We start from the raw sequence: 17,779 nt of genomic DNA, 5'->3' as shown, positions 1-17,779 counted from the left end.
TTCCTGCACAGCTCTCTCATCTCTCCAAATGGCCCAGCTTCTCTGCTTCTGGCAGCCTGGTACTCTCTCTCTCCCTAACTTCCTTTGCATGCCTGAATTTGGCTTCAGCCCTATCCATAGCCTCCTTCATAGCAGCAGCAGCTGAATTCATCTCTAATTCTTCATCAGGAACACCACCTTCATGCTCATCATCATAATTATAAGTCCCGTCTGCAGCAAAATCCTCATGTTCATCAAACGGAGGTGTAGAGGAAACTCTTGCTGCAGCAGAAGACTTGGGACCCTGGGAGAATCCAGTGGAACTAGGAAAAGATGAAAATTCACTAGCTTTCCTTCTAGCATTGGCAGATCCTGATTTAGAACTGTACAGGTCTTGGAGGAGGAGGTCTTGAAGGTGGGGGAGCAGCAGCCGTTGGTTGTGTAAAAAGAGGAATCTCAGATACTGTCAGCCACACATCATTAAATGATTCCAAATTTTCTTCAAATTTTGGAGAAGTGTCCGTCTGAATATTGGCCTCTTTAAAACCATCATTATCATATGAAGGGAGAAGCCCGTTGGCCAACTGGTTTACTAGAATCAGATGATGAATATGTAGGCCCATCAAAGGGTGTCTGTGGAAATCCCCAATCATGGCCAACAGGAAACTTGTTTTGTGAGTGTCTCTCAGGACTCTTCACAGAAGACTTCTCATCTGGTTCTTTGTCTCCAGCCCAACTTGAGCTTGCATTAGTCTTTGGAGGACTGGTATCTTTCTGTTATTTCTCTGTGATGAGAATGCAGGCACTGATTTTCAAGCCCATCGAAGGGATCAATATCATCATATACTCTGCCATTAGAATTTGAAGAACTATCATTTTGTGGCTTCTGGAACTACTAAATTTACCAATTTCTTCCAAAGGATCAGTAAAGTGGCCTGCAGACTCCATTGGGGGTTGAAGCTGATTCAAATACTTTGAAAGGATCATCTGTCACACTGGAGGTTGTTTTAGATTCCGTGGTAGTTTGCTCTGAGGAGAAACCAATATCAGGAGCAGGCCTGTGAATAGGGCAACGCATAAAAGTTATGGTGATATGTCAATCAATATGTTAAAATACAAAATTCATAACAACCACAACAAACAGTCATCAAAACAGTGGGGGTGGGGGTAGCGATAAATGTTACCTGTATTTAACAATTTATTCAACTTAAACATGGCACTGCAGGTTTTACTTCTGCATAAATTCAGCCTTTTCAGTCCGAATTGATACATGGCATTGCACTTATTAATGGTAAACAAAATTGAAGAAAGATATTCTCGAGTGTTTGATATAAGTTATATCACATATATCAAATAAAAATGTAACCAGTTTTCCTAGATGAGGAGTTCCTTATTATGTTGAAGAAAGAAAAGAGATTATGATATTCTCATTTCAGAAGCCACCAACAAAGCCATTCCTTTTAATGGTATTTTACTATCATCCTGTCCACTCTTGGCAACGTCAAAGCAATAACATCATAAGCATCCAAATAACTTGCACTTACAGCACTACTTTCAGTTAATCACATAATCATAAATACAAGGGTGAATCGTGATGTCTTTATTCCAAGTTATTTAGGGCTCTTTGATTCAAATATCTGCCGGATAGATCATGGCAAAGATCAAAGTTGTGCAGACATTATATTCGACCACATATAACGTAAAAATCCATATGCATGTACACATATAACTTCAAAATATATCAACATTAATTGCGTGATTAAAACAGTGAGCTCCTAGAATCACCCAAAGTAAATATCTCACTCCCAAACAGAATGTTCACACTTCACAGAAGAGGGTCATATAGTCAGCAAAACAAGGTCCCATAGAGCAGCCCCATGGGCCTATTCCAGTTTAACGACCTTCAAGTAACAAAATCCAAACAACTAAAACTTCAGACAGGCATAATAAACACATAATCAGTAAAAAATTGTAAATCCCTTGAGACATTGATAAATCAAATTTAGGGATCCTAATTCCTCATCGAATTGCAGTAATAACTAGCAGACAAAGAATTTCAACATGTTCAGCATGCATAGCGGTGGATTTTCATATTCAAGGGGATAAATATAGAAGAATGCTCTAAGAGCCTTCATGAGGAGAAGCTGCTATTAAGTAACCTCAATGTAATACATGATCGTCAAACATTTCAGGAAGGACTGCAAACCATCCAGTTGGAAACATGAATGAATGAAATGAATCATGATAAAGACGTTACTACAGAAAAACTTCCTTCCCCAACTGTTTTTAAGGATTAATATCTCATCAAAAGCATTAAGAAAATCTGTTATTATTATGCACAATTGACAATATTAACATATCATCGGATAGAAAGAAATTTTCGCATGTAAAAGCTTCCATCAGAAGAATTTAACAATTCCAGTGGATTAATTGGTTTTTTTTTATTCTTTTTTTCTGTGTATGCCTCTGAAAATTAGAATGACGATCTTTTGGCATTTGGTTCTCTGAGACACTGGACTGAATGGGTACACGCTAAAAAGCAACAAATTCACGGCATACTTGATCACTAAGTAGAATTATGTATCTAAAATACAGCTTAATGTACGCTTTTAACGGCAATAGACAGACAGACGAGCACATGGTAACACGAATATTTTACATTTTCAGGCCGATATATCAACATGCTAATGAACATAGAATCTCATCTCAGTAACTGAAGAATAAAGTTGTTACCGTACCTTTCACTATGGATTCCACTTCCATCAAATCCAGGAATCAAACCGTCAAAATCTTGATTATTTTTGTATCCTTCTCCGATCTCTTCTCATCATGCCTAGACTGACCGAACCCACCCAGAAGATCATCCAATGCGCTACTCTTCTTTCGGGGCCGAGAACGATGCAAAAACATCATCATAATTAGCTGTAGACGAGCTTTTTAATCCCGGGACGCCGACGAAAATGTCATCGTCATAGACAGGTTTGTCATACACAGGGGGGGGTTCATAGACTTGGAACCAAAATCGCTGGACCAGGATACATGGAATCTAAATTGAACGACGCATCAGCTCCGCGACTCTCCGATTTGCTCGAGTATCTCGCAGAGCCCCCCAACAGATCATCGAAACCACTAGTATCTTGATTCTTCTGATTACCCGATGATCTAAACGGCGAATCACCATCATCCATAAATTACCACCGAAAGAATCAAAGCTACCAGTGGATCGGGATGCACCGCGGGATCCCCAATCGAAGTTAAGGCTTCTACTATTGGGGGCATTCGAAGATCCTTTGGATGCAGCCATTGGGGCCGCTTTGCCCTGCGGTTTGAACCGAAATCGGCAGCTAAGAGACCGTCGAGATCGTTCATTATGATTACTAATAATTCCGGCGAATTTGGGGTTTCCTAAACGCAAAAATTTTGGGAAAATAAGATATCAAGAGAGGATCTACCAGGGAGTATAGCGCTAAATAAATTCAGCAATAGGAGAGAGATCAATCACTGGGAAGAGAAGAAGCAGAGATCTCGGTGGCAGCGTAGGAGGAAGAGCCTGGGGTTCAAGCCTTGCGATGGACTGAGAAGACACGAGAAAATTGAGAAGCCTGAACCATTCAGAAATTTTAAAATAAAATAAAAAAATTATTTTCCCCAAGGCCTTGCTCCTACCTCCCTCATTGTCCTTGGCTTTTGTCTTGGCTGGCTGTTATTACTTATTAGAGAATTTTCGTTCTTTAAAAAAAAAAAAAAGCTTATTTAAATTCCTCAGACTATTGAAATGAAATTTGAATTTTTATATTTCAGACAAAGGAAATGTAAGATTATTTTTAAATGACATGCAAAGGCCAGAACATGCGCAACACTTTAAGCTTCTTTCTCCTTTATTTTGTCTCAAATTTTTTTTTCGGATCTGAGTCTTACCGCATGCACGGTAAGTATCTTTAAATCTTAACTATGGTTTCAGGTAATAAAAAAAAAACCCATTAATTTTTAAATCTTCAACATTTGCATTAGAAAAAATTAGTCAAAACTTCCTGTTAAGAAAATTAACTGTGTAAAAACATCTAAGGATCTAGGATTTTCAATGATATAATTCATTTTCAGCGAATACAGCTCTTTTATAACTCGGTACAATATAATTTTATTTATGTGTAAATATTTTTTTCTTGCACATAGTTGAAATAAGTTGTACAATGTTCTTAAAAAATTTCAGATGCTAGTGTCCAATTAATTTTCTAGCCAAATGCTTTTGATCAATTTTTCCTTTAGATTTTTAAATTTTTTGCTGAAAATTTTTAAATTTTTTGCACTGTTATTTTATTTTTCTTTTTGGTGCACAAGGGTGTCACTTGTTTTTTTTTTTTTTGGCCAAACCACAAGGGTGTCACTTTTAAAACCAACTATTCAAGCGTGATTCTAAATTGTTTTCTTGGACAACGCAAAGCATGATTCTAAATGAACTAATTAGCTTTACAAACATAACAAAAAGTATTGAAAGAAAAAAAAGACTCCTCAAAGCTTGCATAGCTCGTACCAACGCATACTCATCTTTCCAAAAAAATTCTTTAGCCATTGCTCCCACAAAATCAAAATATAAGATAAATTTTGTTGGAGCAGCTTAGTTTTTTTTATACAATAACATTAAATTTTGTCTAATCATTTAACGAGTTTTTTTTAACTTTAACCCTAATTTATATTCTCTTTTATCTTTTATTCATGTATTACATCTTTACTTATTCTCTTCATTAATAAGAGCATATATGAAAAGAAAAAAAATAGGTGTCTTATGTATTTATTGTTTTAAGCTAATTTTAAACTAATTTCTTGATAAATATAAATATATAAAATTTAGGGGAAATGAGAGATAAAGAAGGTGGAATATATGACATTCCAATTGGGGAAGCTAAGAAAATATAATGATAGAGAGGAAAGTCCTTCCCAAATTAGAATTTTAAAATTTAGTGAAAATGATAAAAATGCCCTTAGTCTTTTTTTTAAAAAAAAAAAAAAGGGCTCAGCCCTCACCTGTGGCCGGTTGCCAGCATTTTTTTGTCACAACTTTTTTTTTTGCTATGAGAATATTGTATGAAAGTAGTAGGGGTGGGATTTGATCTCACTACCTCTTAGTGATTTTGGCCAACAAAATTAAAAGATGACCATTGGACCATCAAATACTTATTAACTTTATAATGCAAACAAAAATATAAGTTGACTCTTTATTGTAATTCCACAGCCGGTGACAACAATTTATCTGGGGATGAAAGTCTTAATTGAAAAATAACAAATATAATTTGATATCAACAAAACAACTTTGCTGATGCATAACAAGAAATAACACATACATTAATTAAAATAGCAAGAAATAGTTGTACATTAATTAGCTTTTCCTGTATGTGTTATTTTCAAATAAATTATTATCATTTTTAATTAATGTACGTGATATTTCTTGCTATTTTAATTAATGTACGTGTTATTTATGACCAAGAGGTAGTAGGATCAAATCTCACCCCACCACTTTCATACAATATTCTCACATAGCCCAAAAAAGCTATGACAAAAAAAAACTACCGTCAACTACCACATGGCAGCCGGTGGCCACCGCCGTTGAGGGCCAACCACTGGTGAGGGCTAAGCTCTTTTTAAAAAAAAATGACCAAAGACATTTTTGTTATTTCATTGAATTTCAAAATTTCAATTTGGGAAAGACTTCCCTCTCTGTCATTACATTTTCTTAACTTCTTAAATTGGAATATCATATATTCTACTTTTTTATTTGTCATTTTTCTTAAAGTTTATCTTATATTCTGAATATTTTGAGCAGAAGGGAGTACATTTTAACTGTAGATTTTAAATAAGGAATTTTCATTCAAAGATGGATCAATATATTAATGTGGAGAAAGTAAGTAGCTTCATTTGAATATATTTTTATTCATAACAAAAATAATAAATATATTTTATAGCGTGGGAAATAAGAAGAAACTTAGATTAAAAATATACAAGAAAAAACTTATCTTGGGATACTATAATATTACTACAGGAAAATTGGCCAGCATCAGCAAACAAAATTAAATAATATGAAGTCTCAATGTTACCAGCACGCTTCGCAATTCACATTAGGGCATTGTATTATTGAGCATATACTTAATTAGTAAGGTTTCAAAAATCGCTATCGAATTGGGTAAAACAATAATTTAAGGGTCAATGGTTGAATTGTGATCAGATTTACCATGTTTAAGTTAATACTATATTTTAATTTTACATGTTAAAAATGACATTAAAAGTCACAGTGTTTTATAAATACTATTTTACAAAATTAAACTTATAGGATTGCTTAAATAAATCTATTTTTTATCAATAAATATTTTATTAATATATAAAATTGGAAGGCGACAAGATGAGAGGTTATACTCTCTCAATTTAGAAAAAAGAGTATTATTGATTTTTTTTTTGGTGTACAGAGTATTATTGATTTTTAAATATGTAACTTAAGAAAATTAATAAATATTTTATAATTTAAAATAAAAAAGAAATCATTATTATACGTAATACTACTCCTTTGGTCCTAAATATAAGACCAATTTTGTAGTGTAATTAGACTACAAAATTGGTCTTATATTTAGGACCAGAGGAGTACTTATACAACGGACATAGTTATTTTAAAATTTATAGTTTTGTAATAGATATACATATTTTTCTGCATTTTTTCAATGCTTACAAGGTGAATATATGCATAAACTATAGTTTAGAAACATGATTAAATTTTTAACATTAAGAAAAATGAAAAAAAAAATAAATGCATAAAACTATGGCTTTGCACTGACTCAAGTTAAACCAATTCCTAATTTTGATTCAACCAATCAAACCGGCAAATCCAATCCAGTTTTTAAAAATCTTGTCAATTAGGCCATTTAATTTAATCTGTCATCATTAGTAAAATTGTCTTTAGTCTTGTAGGACCAAGATCTCTCGTATTTGTTAATTATGGTAGGAGCTTAATTTCTTTTTTAAAAAAATTATAATAAGAATCAAACCAATTTAGGAAAAAAAAAATATATGGTAATCAATATCATAGTAATCAATATGCTACCTCCGGTCCTTAATATTAGACTATGTTTGACTTTTATTTTGGTCATAATATAAGACCCCAATCCACTTTGTCTCTCATATTTTATATATTTTTTCCAAGTAGTCTTTCTAACAATAGTAATTATAGCCAATATACTTGATTAGTAGGATATTTTAGCAAAGATAACACCTATTTAGGACAAATAACTAACTCAACTTATTTTCTTAATCTCCTTAAATTAGTCAACTAACTCTTATAATTAGGTCCAGAGATAGTAGCTCCCTGTCGAAATATGGATTATAACAGCTTATGAAATTTTTTGTGTTCTTAAAAAAAAAAAAGAATACCTATAAGTGTTGAAAAAACTAATTTTTATTAAGATAAAAAGAGTAAAAGTTTTCCAGCTACTAAATAAGAGTAAAAGATAAACCCCCAACAAAGCTAGGAATTAAATTTTCAATCACTTGTTTGAAAAAAGGAGAACCTTCATCACTTACATCAATTCAAGTTGATTTTTAAAAGCTTTATTATTCAACAAAAATGTTAATTTAGGATAAGTAGAATCTGATAATACTATCCAGTCCTAATCATAAAACTTTATTTGTAATTTATAACGAAATCCTATAATTAGAACTGAAAGTAGTATTACAAAAAGGGTTAAAAAAAGATCGGGTGATTTGTTGGGGGAAATATTGGGTGATCAATCATTATTGATTCGTCATTTTCCATCATTAGGTGTTGGGAGACATTTCATGTTCCATCAACAGTCTTACTCAGCAAAATTATTAAACCATGTTTGGAAAAGGGATTATTAAAACAATGAGTAAATTACACAAAGTTATTTTTATTTTCAAATGGTTTTAATGCATTTTAAAATATAAAAATTCATATGCTTTTCATAAAATTCAGAAGAATTTTCTGCTTTTTGAAAAATATATACAATCTTTTGCATAAATTTAAAAACATCTATAATTTATTAGAGGTTATATTTTTGTAGCCTTGAGATTGCATCGTGATATTATAGAGATCGATCATGATGATAAATCTAAGAGGGAAGAAGTTTTTTTAATGATGATTCTCATACTTTTTTTTTTTAAAGAATCAATGATGAAGGCAAAAATTAAGATGATTCTTTTTGAGATGCATGATTGTCACTTTGCCCGTTCTTCTTGGCATAACTTGAAATCCTAATGCAAGTCCACTGAGCAAAAGTCAAAAGTTTGCCAATCTGTCATGCTAACCAACCTGATTTATAAAAGTGAGAATCTTGTTCCTTATTCCTTGCTCTGTTTTTTTTTTTTGGTTTAATTGATGGTATTGTTTGATCACTTGATAACAACTTTATTTAGTAATTAATCAAATTAACCATTACAATTTTTCAGTAGTCCTAAAAACTCAAAGTAGACTCATTAGGTTTTTTTTTTTTTTGGGTTATCTTACAAAAAGTCAGATATCGCTCCAAAAGAATCATCGGAGTAAAACAGGCTTTACATATTACTTCATTACGAGATTTTTACGTTGGCAGTAGCACTGGAGCTATATATTTATAATAAAATAAATGAGATAAGTAGATAAGAGCAATTTTGTTTTAACTTTAAATAGCTCCAAGCAAACACTAACCCACAGTAGCCATAAGCTAAAGTTTCAAGTCGTAATATAAATGCAAATTTCCACTTTTCCTGATCTTACCAACAATCCATCCAACTTCGTAAAATGAAAAGGGATTTTAATTTTTTTCCTTTCATAATTTGAATTTTTTTTTGGTTGCCTTTTACCTTTTTCTTTAACAGGGCTTCATAGAATATGCCCAAATAAGGCAGAAGAAAAATGTTTTTGAGAGTATTTGAATAGAAACCAAATTATAGTTTTAGAAGTAATTTTATGATATGCGAAGTAAATACGTGAAAAAATTTGTTTCAATTTGCAGAAAAACGTTTTTAAAAAATACTTCTGAGAATATCCAAACATATGGTAAATCTAATTAAGGTTAGCTTTATTTTTTGAGATTTGGATTTGATCCAAATCCATAATTCTATATGTATCTGAATAATGGATTCAGTCCCAAACCCGAATCCCCATCAATCCCAACATAATATAAAGATCATTCTCAATGAAGTTAAGGCAGCGGATTCACGGCTAATTGGTCATGCCTTCGACTTGAGTGGGAGTCTCCCAAATAAATCCAGTGCAATGACCAAGCAAAACACATCATCCTAATAACACATTGAAAAGTAGATTAAACCAAGCTAAGCTAAATGTAGTATTCCCTAATAACTAGACACAGAAGAAGAAGACCAAACGCAACATTCATTAAAGCATGGCTTCAATTTACAACCATCATGGTTCATCATCAAAGCTAAATATCTAGTACTTAGTGGCATATGATGATTCTCATGGAGTGGTGTGGGAAGTAGAGCTGCACAATACATTCTCCTCATCTGTTGAAAATTTAGCACTAATGTCGAACCCGTTTGGCGTCAGTTTCAGGGACGCTTGCATCAAGCCCATCGCTCCTCCCTGAACCACCAGTTTGTCCAGAAACCTACCAAATCATAAAAGTCAGCAGCAATTTTATCTGCTTTCTGATCTTCTCGTGATACAAAAAGTCATTTTAAGGCTCACATTTTCCTGAACTAAGCGAAAAATCTAAATATATTCTAGCTTGCCCTGAACTACAGTATATTTGAATACCAACACAAGAAACTCACAGTTTCATCCGGAACAACTGCATATCTCTCTGATGGTGAGACCCAAGTTCTCCCTGTACAGCCCACCATAATGCAGATTGATTTGAAAAACAGTAAAATGACAAAGGTCAAAATTAATTATTGTAAAAAGTGACGCAATGAACAACGCACCAGATAACGGGTCAGCCTTTGAGGATGATTCTATAAGTTGCCCACAAGACCCATCAACACTCAAGAGCTCAATAATTTTAGGTACATTCCTGCAAATTCCGAAGATGACATTCATAACTCAGGATTAATGACGAGATGCAATATAATCTCCAATGCTTATAGGGCTAAACGTACAAAGAATCATTATTTCACTGCATCAAAATATCCAACCATGTTAACTAAAAGCAAGGATTTCATTAAGTAGGAAACGCCAAGATGGTAGCTACACAAGGTCAACGTCGATCATCAAGGATTTCATGACCCTTTATAAGTCTCAACAGATTAAGGGCATCAGTGAACATCAAGGAGCCTCTTCCTAATTGATTTGAAAAATCTAATCATTCAAGTGTGCACAGGATAAAGGAACTTTGTGAACCAATTAATTACACCATCATAAATCAATTGCTTCAAACAGTTCCTTTTAAAACCGAAGCAAGAGGAGCTTGCAAATTGCCTACTATAGACAATTCGATGGTCTCAACAAAATTATTCAGGTACACACGCAATTACCGGTCAACAGTTTCGCCATGTCCAAGTTGTCCATTTGTGCCTCTTCCCCAAGAATATACATTTCGTCTATCAGTAACAGCAACAGTGTGTCTCCATCCGCATGAGATCTGAACTACTTTCTGCCAAGACAAACAAAAATAAAAAGAGAAAAAAAAAATATATGCATCAAGGTTTTTTACACCCATTTTTTATTACTTTGGCGTAGGGCAGGGAGGCAGGGCGTTGCAGTCTCAAGAAAGTACCTGGTCAGGGGGAAATTCCACTGGTACAGGAGAGCAATGATCAACATTGTCACCCACTCCCACCTGTCCAAACTGCATTTAGAGAAATGCAAAAAGTCAAAAACATCGACAAATGAAATATGTGTCATAGTGTACGAGGGAATACAACACTTGGAACTACTTTCTTAGGAAAGGAGTATCGTTTATATTATGCCATCTCTGCCCTGATAAGTTGCCAATTATTATTAAAGCAACAAGTATAATACAAAATATAGCAAAATAGGAGAAGAATAAAATGTTGTCACCAACCTTATTCCAACCCCAGCCATAAAGTTGTCCACCAGATGTTATCGCCATACTGTGCCTCCAACCACCTGATATCTGAAAGAATTTGGGAAAAAATTTCATAACAGGCAACCAACTATAATCAAAATGCCAAACACCAAAAATATTGCTCCTACAATTGCAGAAGATTCTGTTTGATCAATTTCTCTTTTAAAAGAATAGAGGAATATAATCTGAATTAGTGTGACACCACACAATGAAGCTGTTATTTACTAGATGAGACTTAGCCGCAGTGTACTCCATTCCAAACAAATCCGGCTTCTAATTGGGACTCAGGGAACAGAGGACCAACTAAAGAGGAGTGAGGAGAACTTAGATGGCTTTTTTTTTTTCTTTTTTTGATGATAGAGAACTCAGATCTTTCGAACCACTTAAATTTCCATGAAGTAAGAAAATCCCAAAAAGGATAATACGTGGGAACATGGTCTAGGGGCAACCTGAGAAATAAATTTATCGCTCAAGGCCTGAAGCTTGTGGGGCACGAGGTGGTCCTCAAAATCACCGTGTCCTAGTTGGCCATATTTACTCCACCCATATGTGTACAGTCCTCCAGAAGAAGAAACAGATATTGTGTGCCGCCAACCACAAGCAACGATGACCATCTTGTCACCCTGCAACTTTCAAACAGAAAGACAAGCAATGGGCAATTAGGGACAAAAATAAGTACTGTATAGAGCAATATTTTCCATCTACTAGTATGGAGGCATGCTAAATACTTTTCAAGTCAACCTACAAAACACTGTTAAGAAGCCTTGAAATACGTCATCTTCTGTTTCACATTGCGAGTAAAACGTTATCAGGAATCAAGCACTGGATAAAATCATGTATCATTCAAAATATGGCCACAATCATCATAGTCTAATCTGGAAGGATGAGATGATGTGAGGACATACATGAACAGAAGAAACTTTTTCAGGCAACAAACGATCAAATCTGTCTCCCAATCCCAAGTTTCCATATCGTCCCCAACCCCATCCAAATAGTTCCCCATGTTCAGTGACCGCTACACTATGTTCCGCACCAGCAGCAACCATTTTGATAGGTACTCCCTACAACAATGAAAAATTTCACACTTGTGTGTATAAATATCCACAATTTTCTGCTGAGAAATGAGATAGAAGGTGCAGATATTAAGATCTTTCAAAAATTTTCGCTCAACAAAAGTTTTATTATTGTTGTTGTTTTCCTCGTTATCAGCACTGCTTACAAAATGTGCAACATCCACTAATGCTTTTGCTGGAGGGTAGTTGACAAGTTAGACATAATCCCAGTGAAAAATTCAATCCAGTGGTTTCTACTCAATAGAGAAAGAAAAAAAGCCGGCTTGAAGGATGGAGAAGATGCTGACATCAAAACTGCTGTTGCCTGCAATAAGTTGTTGAATGCATACTTCTGCTTACTACCAAATAAACGCAAGAATAAAATGATATTAACAAACCTATTTCACCTTGCAATCCCTTTTCTGGATATTGTTTTTCTGAGGATAGCAAACTCATATCTGAGTCAATACAGATAAGAGCCACTTGTTTACGTTTTATAAGCTCAGGTGTGAGACAACACAACAAAACACCATCTACTAAATGGTCATATTGTTTACAGGCTGAATAACTTCCACCTCTATAATTCTATATTGCACCTTTATCATTAACAGTGCAAATCAGGTACTAATTTTCTCACTATGCAGCATGAGGCATGCCAACTGCCTAGAACATTATTATTCACGTCTAAGAAACCATTCAATATGTTCTGGTAGGGTAAAAAATATGGTTAAAAATGGTTAACTGTGACTATTAAACCATTGAAACCACTCCATGCTAAAAATAAACAGTCATTAAAAACAGTTCATCACTGATTAAGCTCTTGAAAGGCATAAACATTAATCAAAATAAAGAGGTAATCTTTTATGTTGACTTGGAAAGAGGTGGACGTGAGCAATTTAGTGCCTGTTCGGAGCCACGTTTAAGTGGCTTTTGGCTTTTAATGTGTTTGAGTGTGTTTGGAAGAACTTAAAAAATTAAGAGCTTATGCCAAAATCACATACTTAAGCCAAAAGCTAAAAATTATAGCTTAGAGAGTTGGAAAAGTGGAGAGAGAAAGACAAAATGTGGGTCCCATTTCTTTTACTCAAACAAACTTACTTTTACTCAATCATAATCCAAACAACCTTTTACCAATCTCACTTTTACAAACTAACTTTTTTAAAATCCAATCCAAACACAATTCACCTTATTCAATTTAACTTTTACCTGATCTTACTTTTCTAAAAGTCATATTAGAAATAACTGCTTTTTTCACCGCCAATCCAAACAGATCCTTAGTGTATTAAGGCTCTGTTTGGATAGCACCCCAAACCATGGTTTGGGGACCCAAACCATGGTTTGGGGAAAATGTTACCCAAACAGCCTCTCCAAAAACCAAAACCATGGTTTTGGGTCAAAACCATGGTTTTGACTCCAAAACCATGGTTTTGGAAAAAGCAAAATTTTTTTGCTTTTGGAGAAAAAAGGGAGAGTGTGAGGGCCTATATGATATGTATCTTGTTATTTTTTTTATAAACATATTTTTTTTATAAATATATTTAATCTTATATTTTATAAATATATATAGACATTAATTATTTATTAATTATATTATCTTATGTATTATTAATTATGTTGGTAAAAAACATATTATTAACAATTTTATTTCTTCAAATTAAAATATATCATAAAATCTATTTTTTCTGTAATTATCATATTAACTTATGTCTTTTTTTTAGTAATTTGTATATATAAAAAGTGCTTCTGATAACAACTATCCAACACTCTCACTTCTCAGAATCACTTTTTTACAAAATCTATTCTTCACAGAATCTATTTTTTCCAGAATCTATTCTCCAGAATCACTTTTCCAAACCACGGTTTGAAGTCATCCAAACACACCCTAAGGCTCTAGTGCATGCATCTTCACATTGTATATTGATGCTCACCGACTGAATGTTTTATTACACACGCACTCTACGCATATAACACTGAAAGCAGTACCTGAAATGTTTGAATTTTTTGTGGCACAAGAGAGTCTTCTGCGGTGCCAAGTCCAAGTTGACCATTCTGATTTCGCCCCCAACTTCAACAAGGAGAGTAAAGTCAAGAACCTCCAAATAGGCGAATTATTGTAAAATATGACGACAATTGTAGCAATAGATGAAAACATTTGTCTTTAATAATCAAAAGTTTGGTTGATATGCTCTCAAATCAAATTCAAGAAAAAATGGAGAAGGAATTCTATCTATGGAGGTAAAGAAGACAAATGTTCCATAAAGCGTATTGCTTCACAGGTTCTAATCATAAATAGTTCCTTAAAAAATTCTCCTAAGAGACAGAAGACAAGGACAGAATAATAAAATACAGGAGTTGCTGGAGATGGGCATAGACACCAATATAAGCTGAACCGGAAGAACTTTGATTCTTCCTCCACAGTTTTTAGTCAAAATTTCCATTCAGATGAGGAGAAAAACACGAGATGATGAAATTTAAAACATGAATCATAAGATTCAGCTCATGTTGCAAAGCAACTCACAGAGATGTAATTTTCAGTTTCAATCAATACACTTAATTATGCAACTCAAACTTTATTGACCAAATAAAAACAACTTGAAACTGGTAAAGAGGTTAGAACCAAAAAATGAATAATGACCAAATTTTAAGCAAGAACTGCTCACCTCTGCACCTCGCCTTCCATGGTAACTGCCAAACAATGGCTGTCGCCACAAGCAATTTGCTTTATCCTTAGACCCTGCAACGCTTTAATTGGAAGAGGAGTGAACAAGTCACTAGAATTACCGTGACCCAACCTTCCAAAGTCACCCCTGAAAAATTAGAAAAAGCAGAAGCTGCTTACAACTGTTCATATAAACCAAACAGTGCTGATGTCACCCAATTGACAGATAAACCACAGAAGAAAGAAGTCCTCTTGATGAGATCCAATGTTTTTCAGTAGTTGCAAGTGATAAAAGAAACCCCCAAACACTTGATATTATGACTTTTCATACAATATGACAGCATGTGTCCAACTTTTCAGTGCCACACAAATCAAACTCGACTTTTGCCTATCATATGCAGGAATCACCTCGTACATAGTGGTCAGAGAGCCCTAAAGCATGGCAACTTTCTCCGTCAGTCAGTTAACCAACAATATCATTTTTCAGCCCTTGTGTTGAGAAATCTCCTAGCTATGTTTCATTTTAGGAATTCGGATGCTATCCTTCTCTTCCAAAATATGAACTTTGTGATATTCATTTTTAGATAGATATTACTGACAATTCTATACATACTATTGACGATTGATTAAAGTGCAAGTATCACAATAGGGCTGCAGCAGTTGATAAATCATTGCACGGTCAAACTAGTTTTGATTCCATTTTTAGTACAATTGATGACAACACACGCTAGCCAAGGGTAAAAAAAATTGCATTTCTAGGGAACGTCAGTTTTCTGTTTTAAGAAGGTCAACGTTTTAGAAAACTAATTAAAAGATAGAGAGCAGACCATCCCCAGCTAAACACTTCCGTGCGGGACTCTGAATACGCAATCGTATGGTCAGCTCCGCAAGTAACAGATACTATCTCTTGGCCATCCAATGAACTCAGTTGTGTAGGGAAAAGCCGATCCTCAGCATCACCATGGCCCAATTGCCCATCCTCTCCCCGTCCCCATGAGCAAACAACATTTCCAGCTGTGAAGGATCGACAATGAGCAAGCCGTCAGTTTAACAAAGACCCAAGTGAAGAAAATTACAAATCATTTACAGCAAGGATGTCATGAAAATAGAAAGGGAAGAATGACGAAGCTAGCAGATGTTTATTTTGTGGCTGATATATTCACAGCGTATTTTTTTGAATTTTGAGAACAAATGCAGTTCTCGGCTCTTGCTGCTGCTCAAGGAGAAATCAAAGCACAAACTTGAAATCTTGTCTACAATTGATCTACCGCAATTGATTGGTTATAAAACAGAGATGTGGGTAAATCAAGTGGGTTATCTTATCCAAACAGTAAGGTATTCCCAGGAGAGGCAACAATGAACGCCTCGTTAAGCCACTATCCAGAAGTTGGAGTCAATGCCAATGCCCCAAAACATAATTTTGGGGTCATGTCAAACAGTCAAAATGATTTCAGCTTTCATAAACTTCCAAAACGATCCCCCCCACATGGAGGTACAATAAAATTCTTAGTTTAAAGAGGAGAAAGAAGTAAGAAGTCGGCGCTTACAGAGTAGGGCAACGGAATGGCTAGCACCGGCGGATATCAAAAGCACGGTTCGAGGAGGAACAGTGACATCAGTCATGACTTCCTCTTGCACCATCATGTTGAGTGGTTGAGGAATGAGGACAAAGAGAAATTCGCGAAGGCCAGAAGGAGGGAGGAGAGAGGAAGAGGCATAGAATTTAGGTGGGATCAGAAGAAAACTCAGAATGAAGATATTAATAGGTGGCCAGATATGAGTAATAGTGAAATGGATGGGACGTTGCAAAGACAGAGTTCAGAAGAGCAATAAAACCTCTTCACAAAGGAGAAGGCTAGGCTTAGAGGCAGAGACAGATCGAGAAGAGAGAGAAGGATTGGGTGGCGAGGCAGGTGATGAATCAACGACGGCATTGAATGCAGAGGGGCCCATCAGTTCGGACATTTTACTCCAGCCGGCGAATCGGATGTGCTTCGGCGTCGGGTTTAATTTCGGCGCCCTTCGTCAATTTTCAGCTTCTCCCCGCCACACGCTTCTTCTGCTTCTTACCGCCTTTTCTTTTTGTTTTCTTTTTTTCGTCATCTCCGCACTCACCCGTTTCAACGACCTTTTTTTTTTTTTGGCCCATCCTGTTTCAACAACTTTTGATGAATATATAATTTTTTTAACAAAATTTATACACGGGAATAACTCGTAATTTTCAAATTAATTTCATGTAATTGCCTTTGAATTTGTAAAATACTCATATTTATAATTATATGAATGCCTCGCCATTTGCAGTTAACTTCGGAATACAAGATTTAAATCTCAAATAATTTTTTTCATCAGTCATAGTTATTATAAGTATTAAATTTAATATGAAAATATTTGTGAATATTTTATAGATATTTAAAATTTTAATGCTAGTAGTAATTTTTTTGTCAATAATATTATATTTGAATTAGAAAACTAAAAACATCGTTTATAAAATTAAGACACTAAAATAAAACTTTATCTAAAATTAAAAGATCAAATATGTAGTATTTGTTTGGCAAATTAAACTTGGGCTAGTGTATCAGTGTATGAGTATGAAGTGTCAATTATTATGAGTTTTGTTTTTGCCAACGTATATGAGTATATTATTTTTTTTAATTAGAAAGCAGATATTAGTAGCGAGATTATTCCAAGCTGAACTCACGTCTTTTTTACTTAAAATTAAATAGCGGAAAATTTCATGCCAGGAGACTGTACAGCACCAGTTGACCTGTCAGCGTGTGTTAGATTTTTTTCAATAATTTTATATAATGTCTTCCATTACTTAATTTTAAAAAATATATATTTTTAAGGGGAAATTACAAATAAAGACCCCCAATATATAAAATGGCAATCAGGGACCTTGAATTTGAGAAATTGCTGCAGAGGACCCGGTCCCAATTTGCTATTATGAAATGTGTGTTAAATGGCTGAAATGCCCTTCACTCATTTGAAAAGAAAAAAAAACCTATCCGCGCTCTCCTCCCCCCCCCAAAACGTGCGATAACTTCCTTTGTATCCCCCCAGCCATT

General features: G+C 34.5%; 1 protein-coding gene across 1 annotated transcript; it reads right to left on the bottom strand.

The window, feature by feature from the left end:
* Positions 1-9,497: 9,497 nt before the first annotated feature.
* Positions 9,498-16,719, bottom strand: LOC114750985 (ultraviolet-B receptor UVR8-like). The gene is made up of 12 exons (XM_028939633.1): positions 16,262-16,719; positions 15,542-15,728; positions 14,716-14,862; positions 14,039-14,120; positions 11,909-12,064; positions 11,453-11,626; positions 10,980-11,051; positions 10,692-10,763; positions 10,450-10,568; positions 9,901-9,989; positions 9,751-9,803; positions 9,498-9,584 (listed from the first exon to the last, which is right to left on the bottom strand). Exons 1-12 carry the CDS (start codon positions 16,356-16,358, stop codon positions 9,498-9,500), a joined length of 1,335 nt encoding a protein of 444 aa, XP_028795466.1. The 5' UTR covers positions 16,359-16,719.
* Between the last annotated feature and the right edge of the window lie 1,060 nt (positions 16,720-17,779).

Source organism: Neltuma alba, unplaced genomic scaffold (assembly GCF_004799145.2).
Source record: "Neltuma alba isolate B1F8T4 unplaced genomic scaffold, ASM479914v2 tig00006722_pilon, whole genome shotgun sequence".
Taxonomy (NCBI): domain Eukaryota; kingdom Viridiplantae; phylum Streptophyta; class Magnoliopsida; order Fabales; family Fabaceae; genus Neltuma; species Neltuma alba.
This window is presented reverse-complemented; position numbering and strand designations above follow the sequence as displayed.

Coding starts and splice junctions, on each gene's coding strand:
- LOC114750985 (XM_028939633.1), bottom strand. CDS start 16,358: ATGATGGTGCAAGAGGAAGTCATGACTGATGTCACTGTTCCTCCTCGA. Junction 14,863..15,541: donor GAAGTGTTTAGCTGGGGATG/GTCTGCTCTCTA, acceptor CTAATTTTTCAG/GGGTGACTTTGGAAGGTTGG. Junction 12,065..14,038: donor AAAAAATTCAAACATTTCAG/GTACTGCTTTCA, acceptor TCATTGTTGTAG/GGAGTACCTATCAAAATGGT.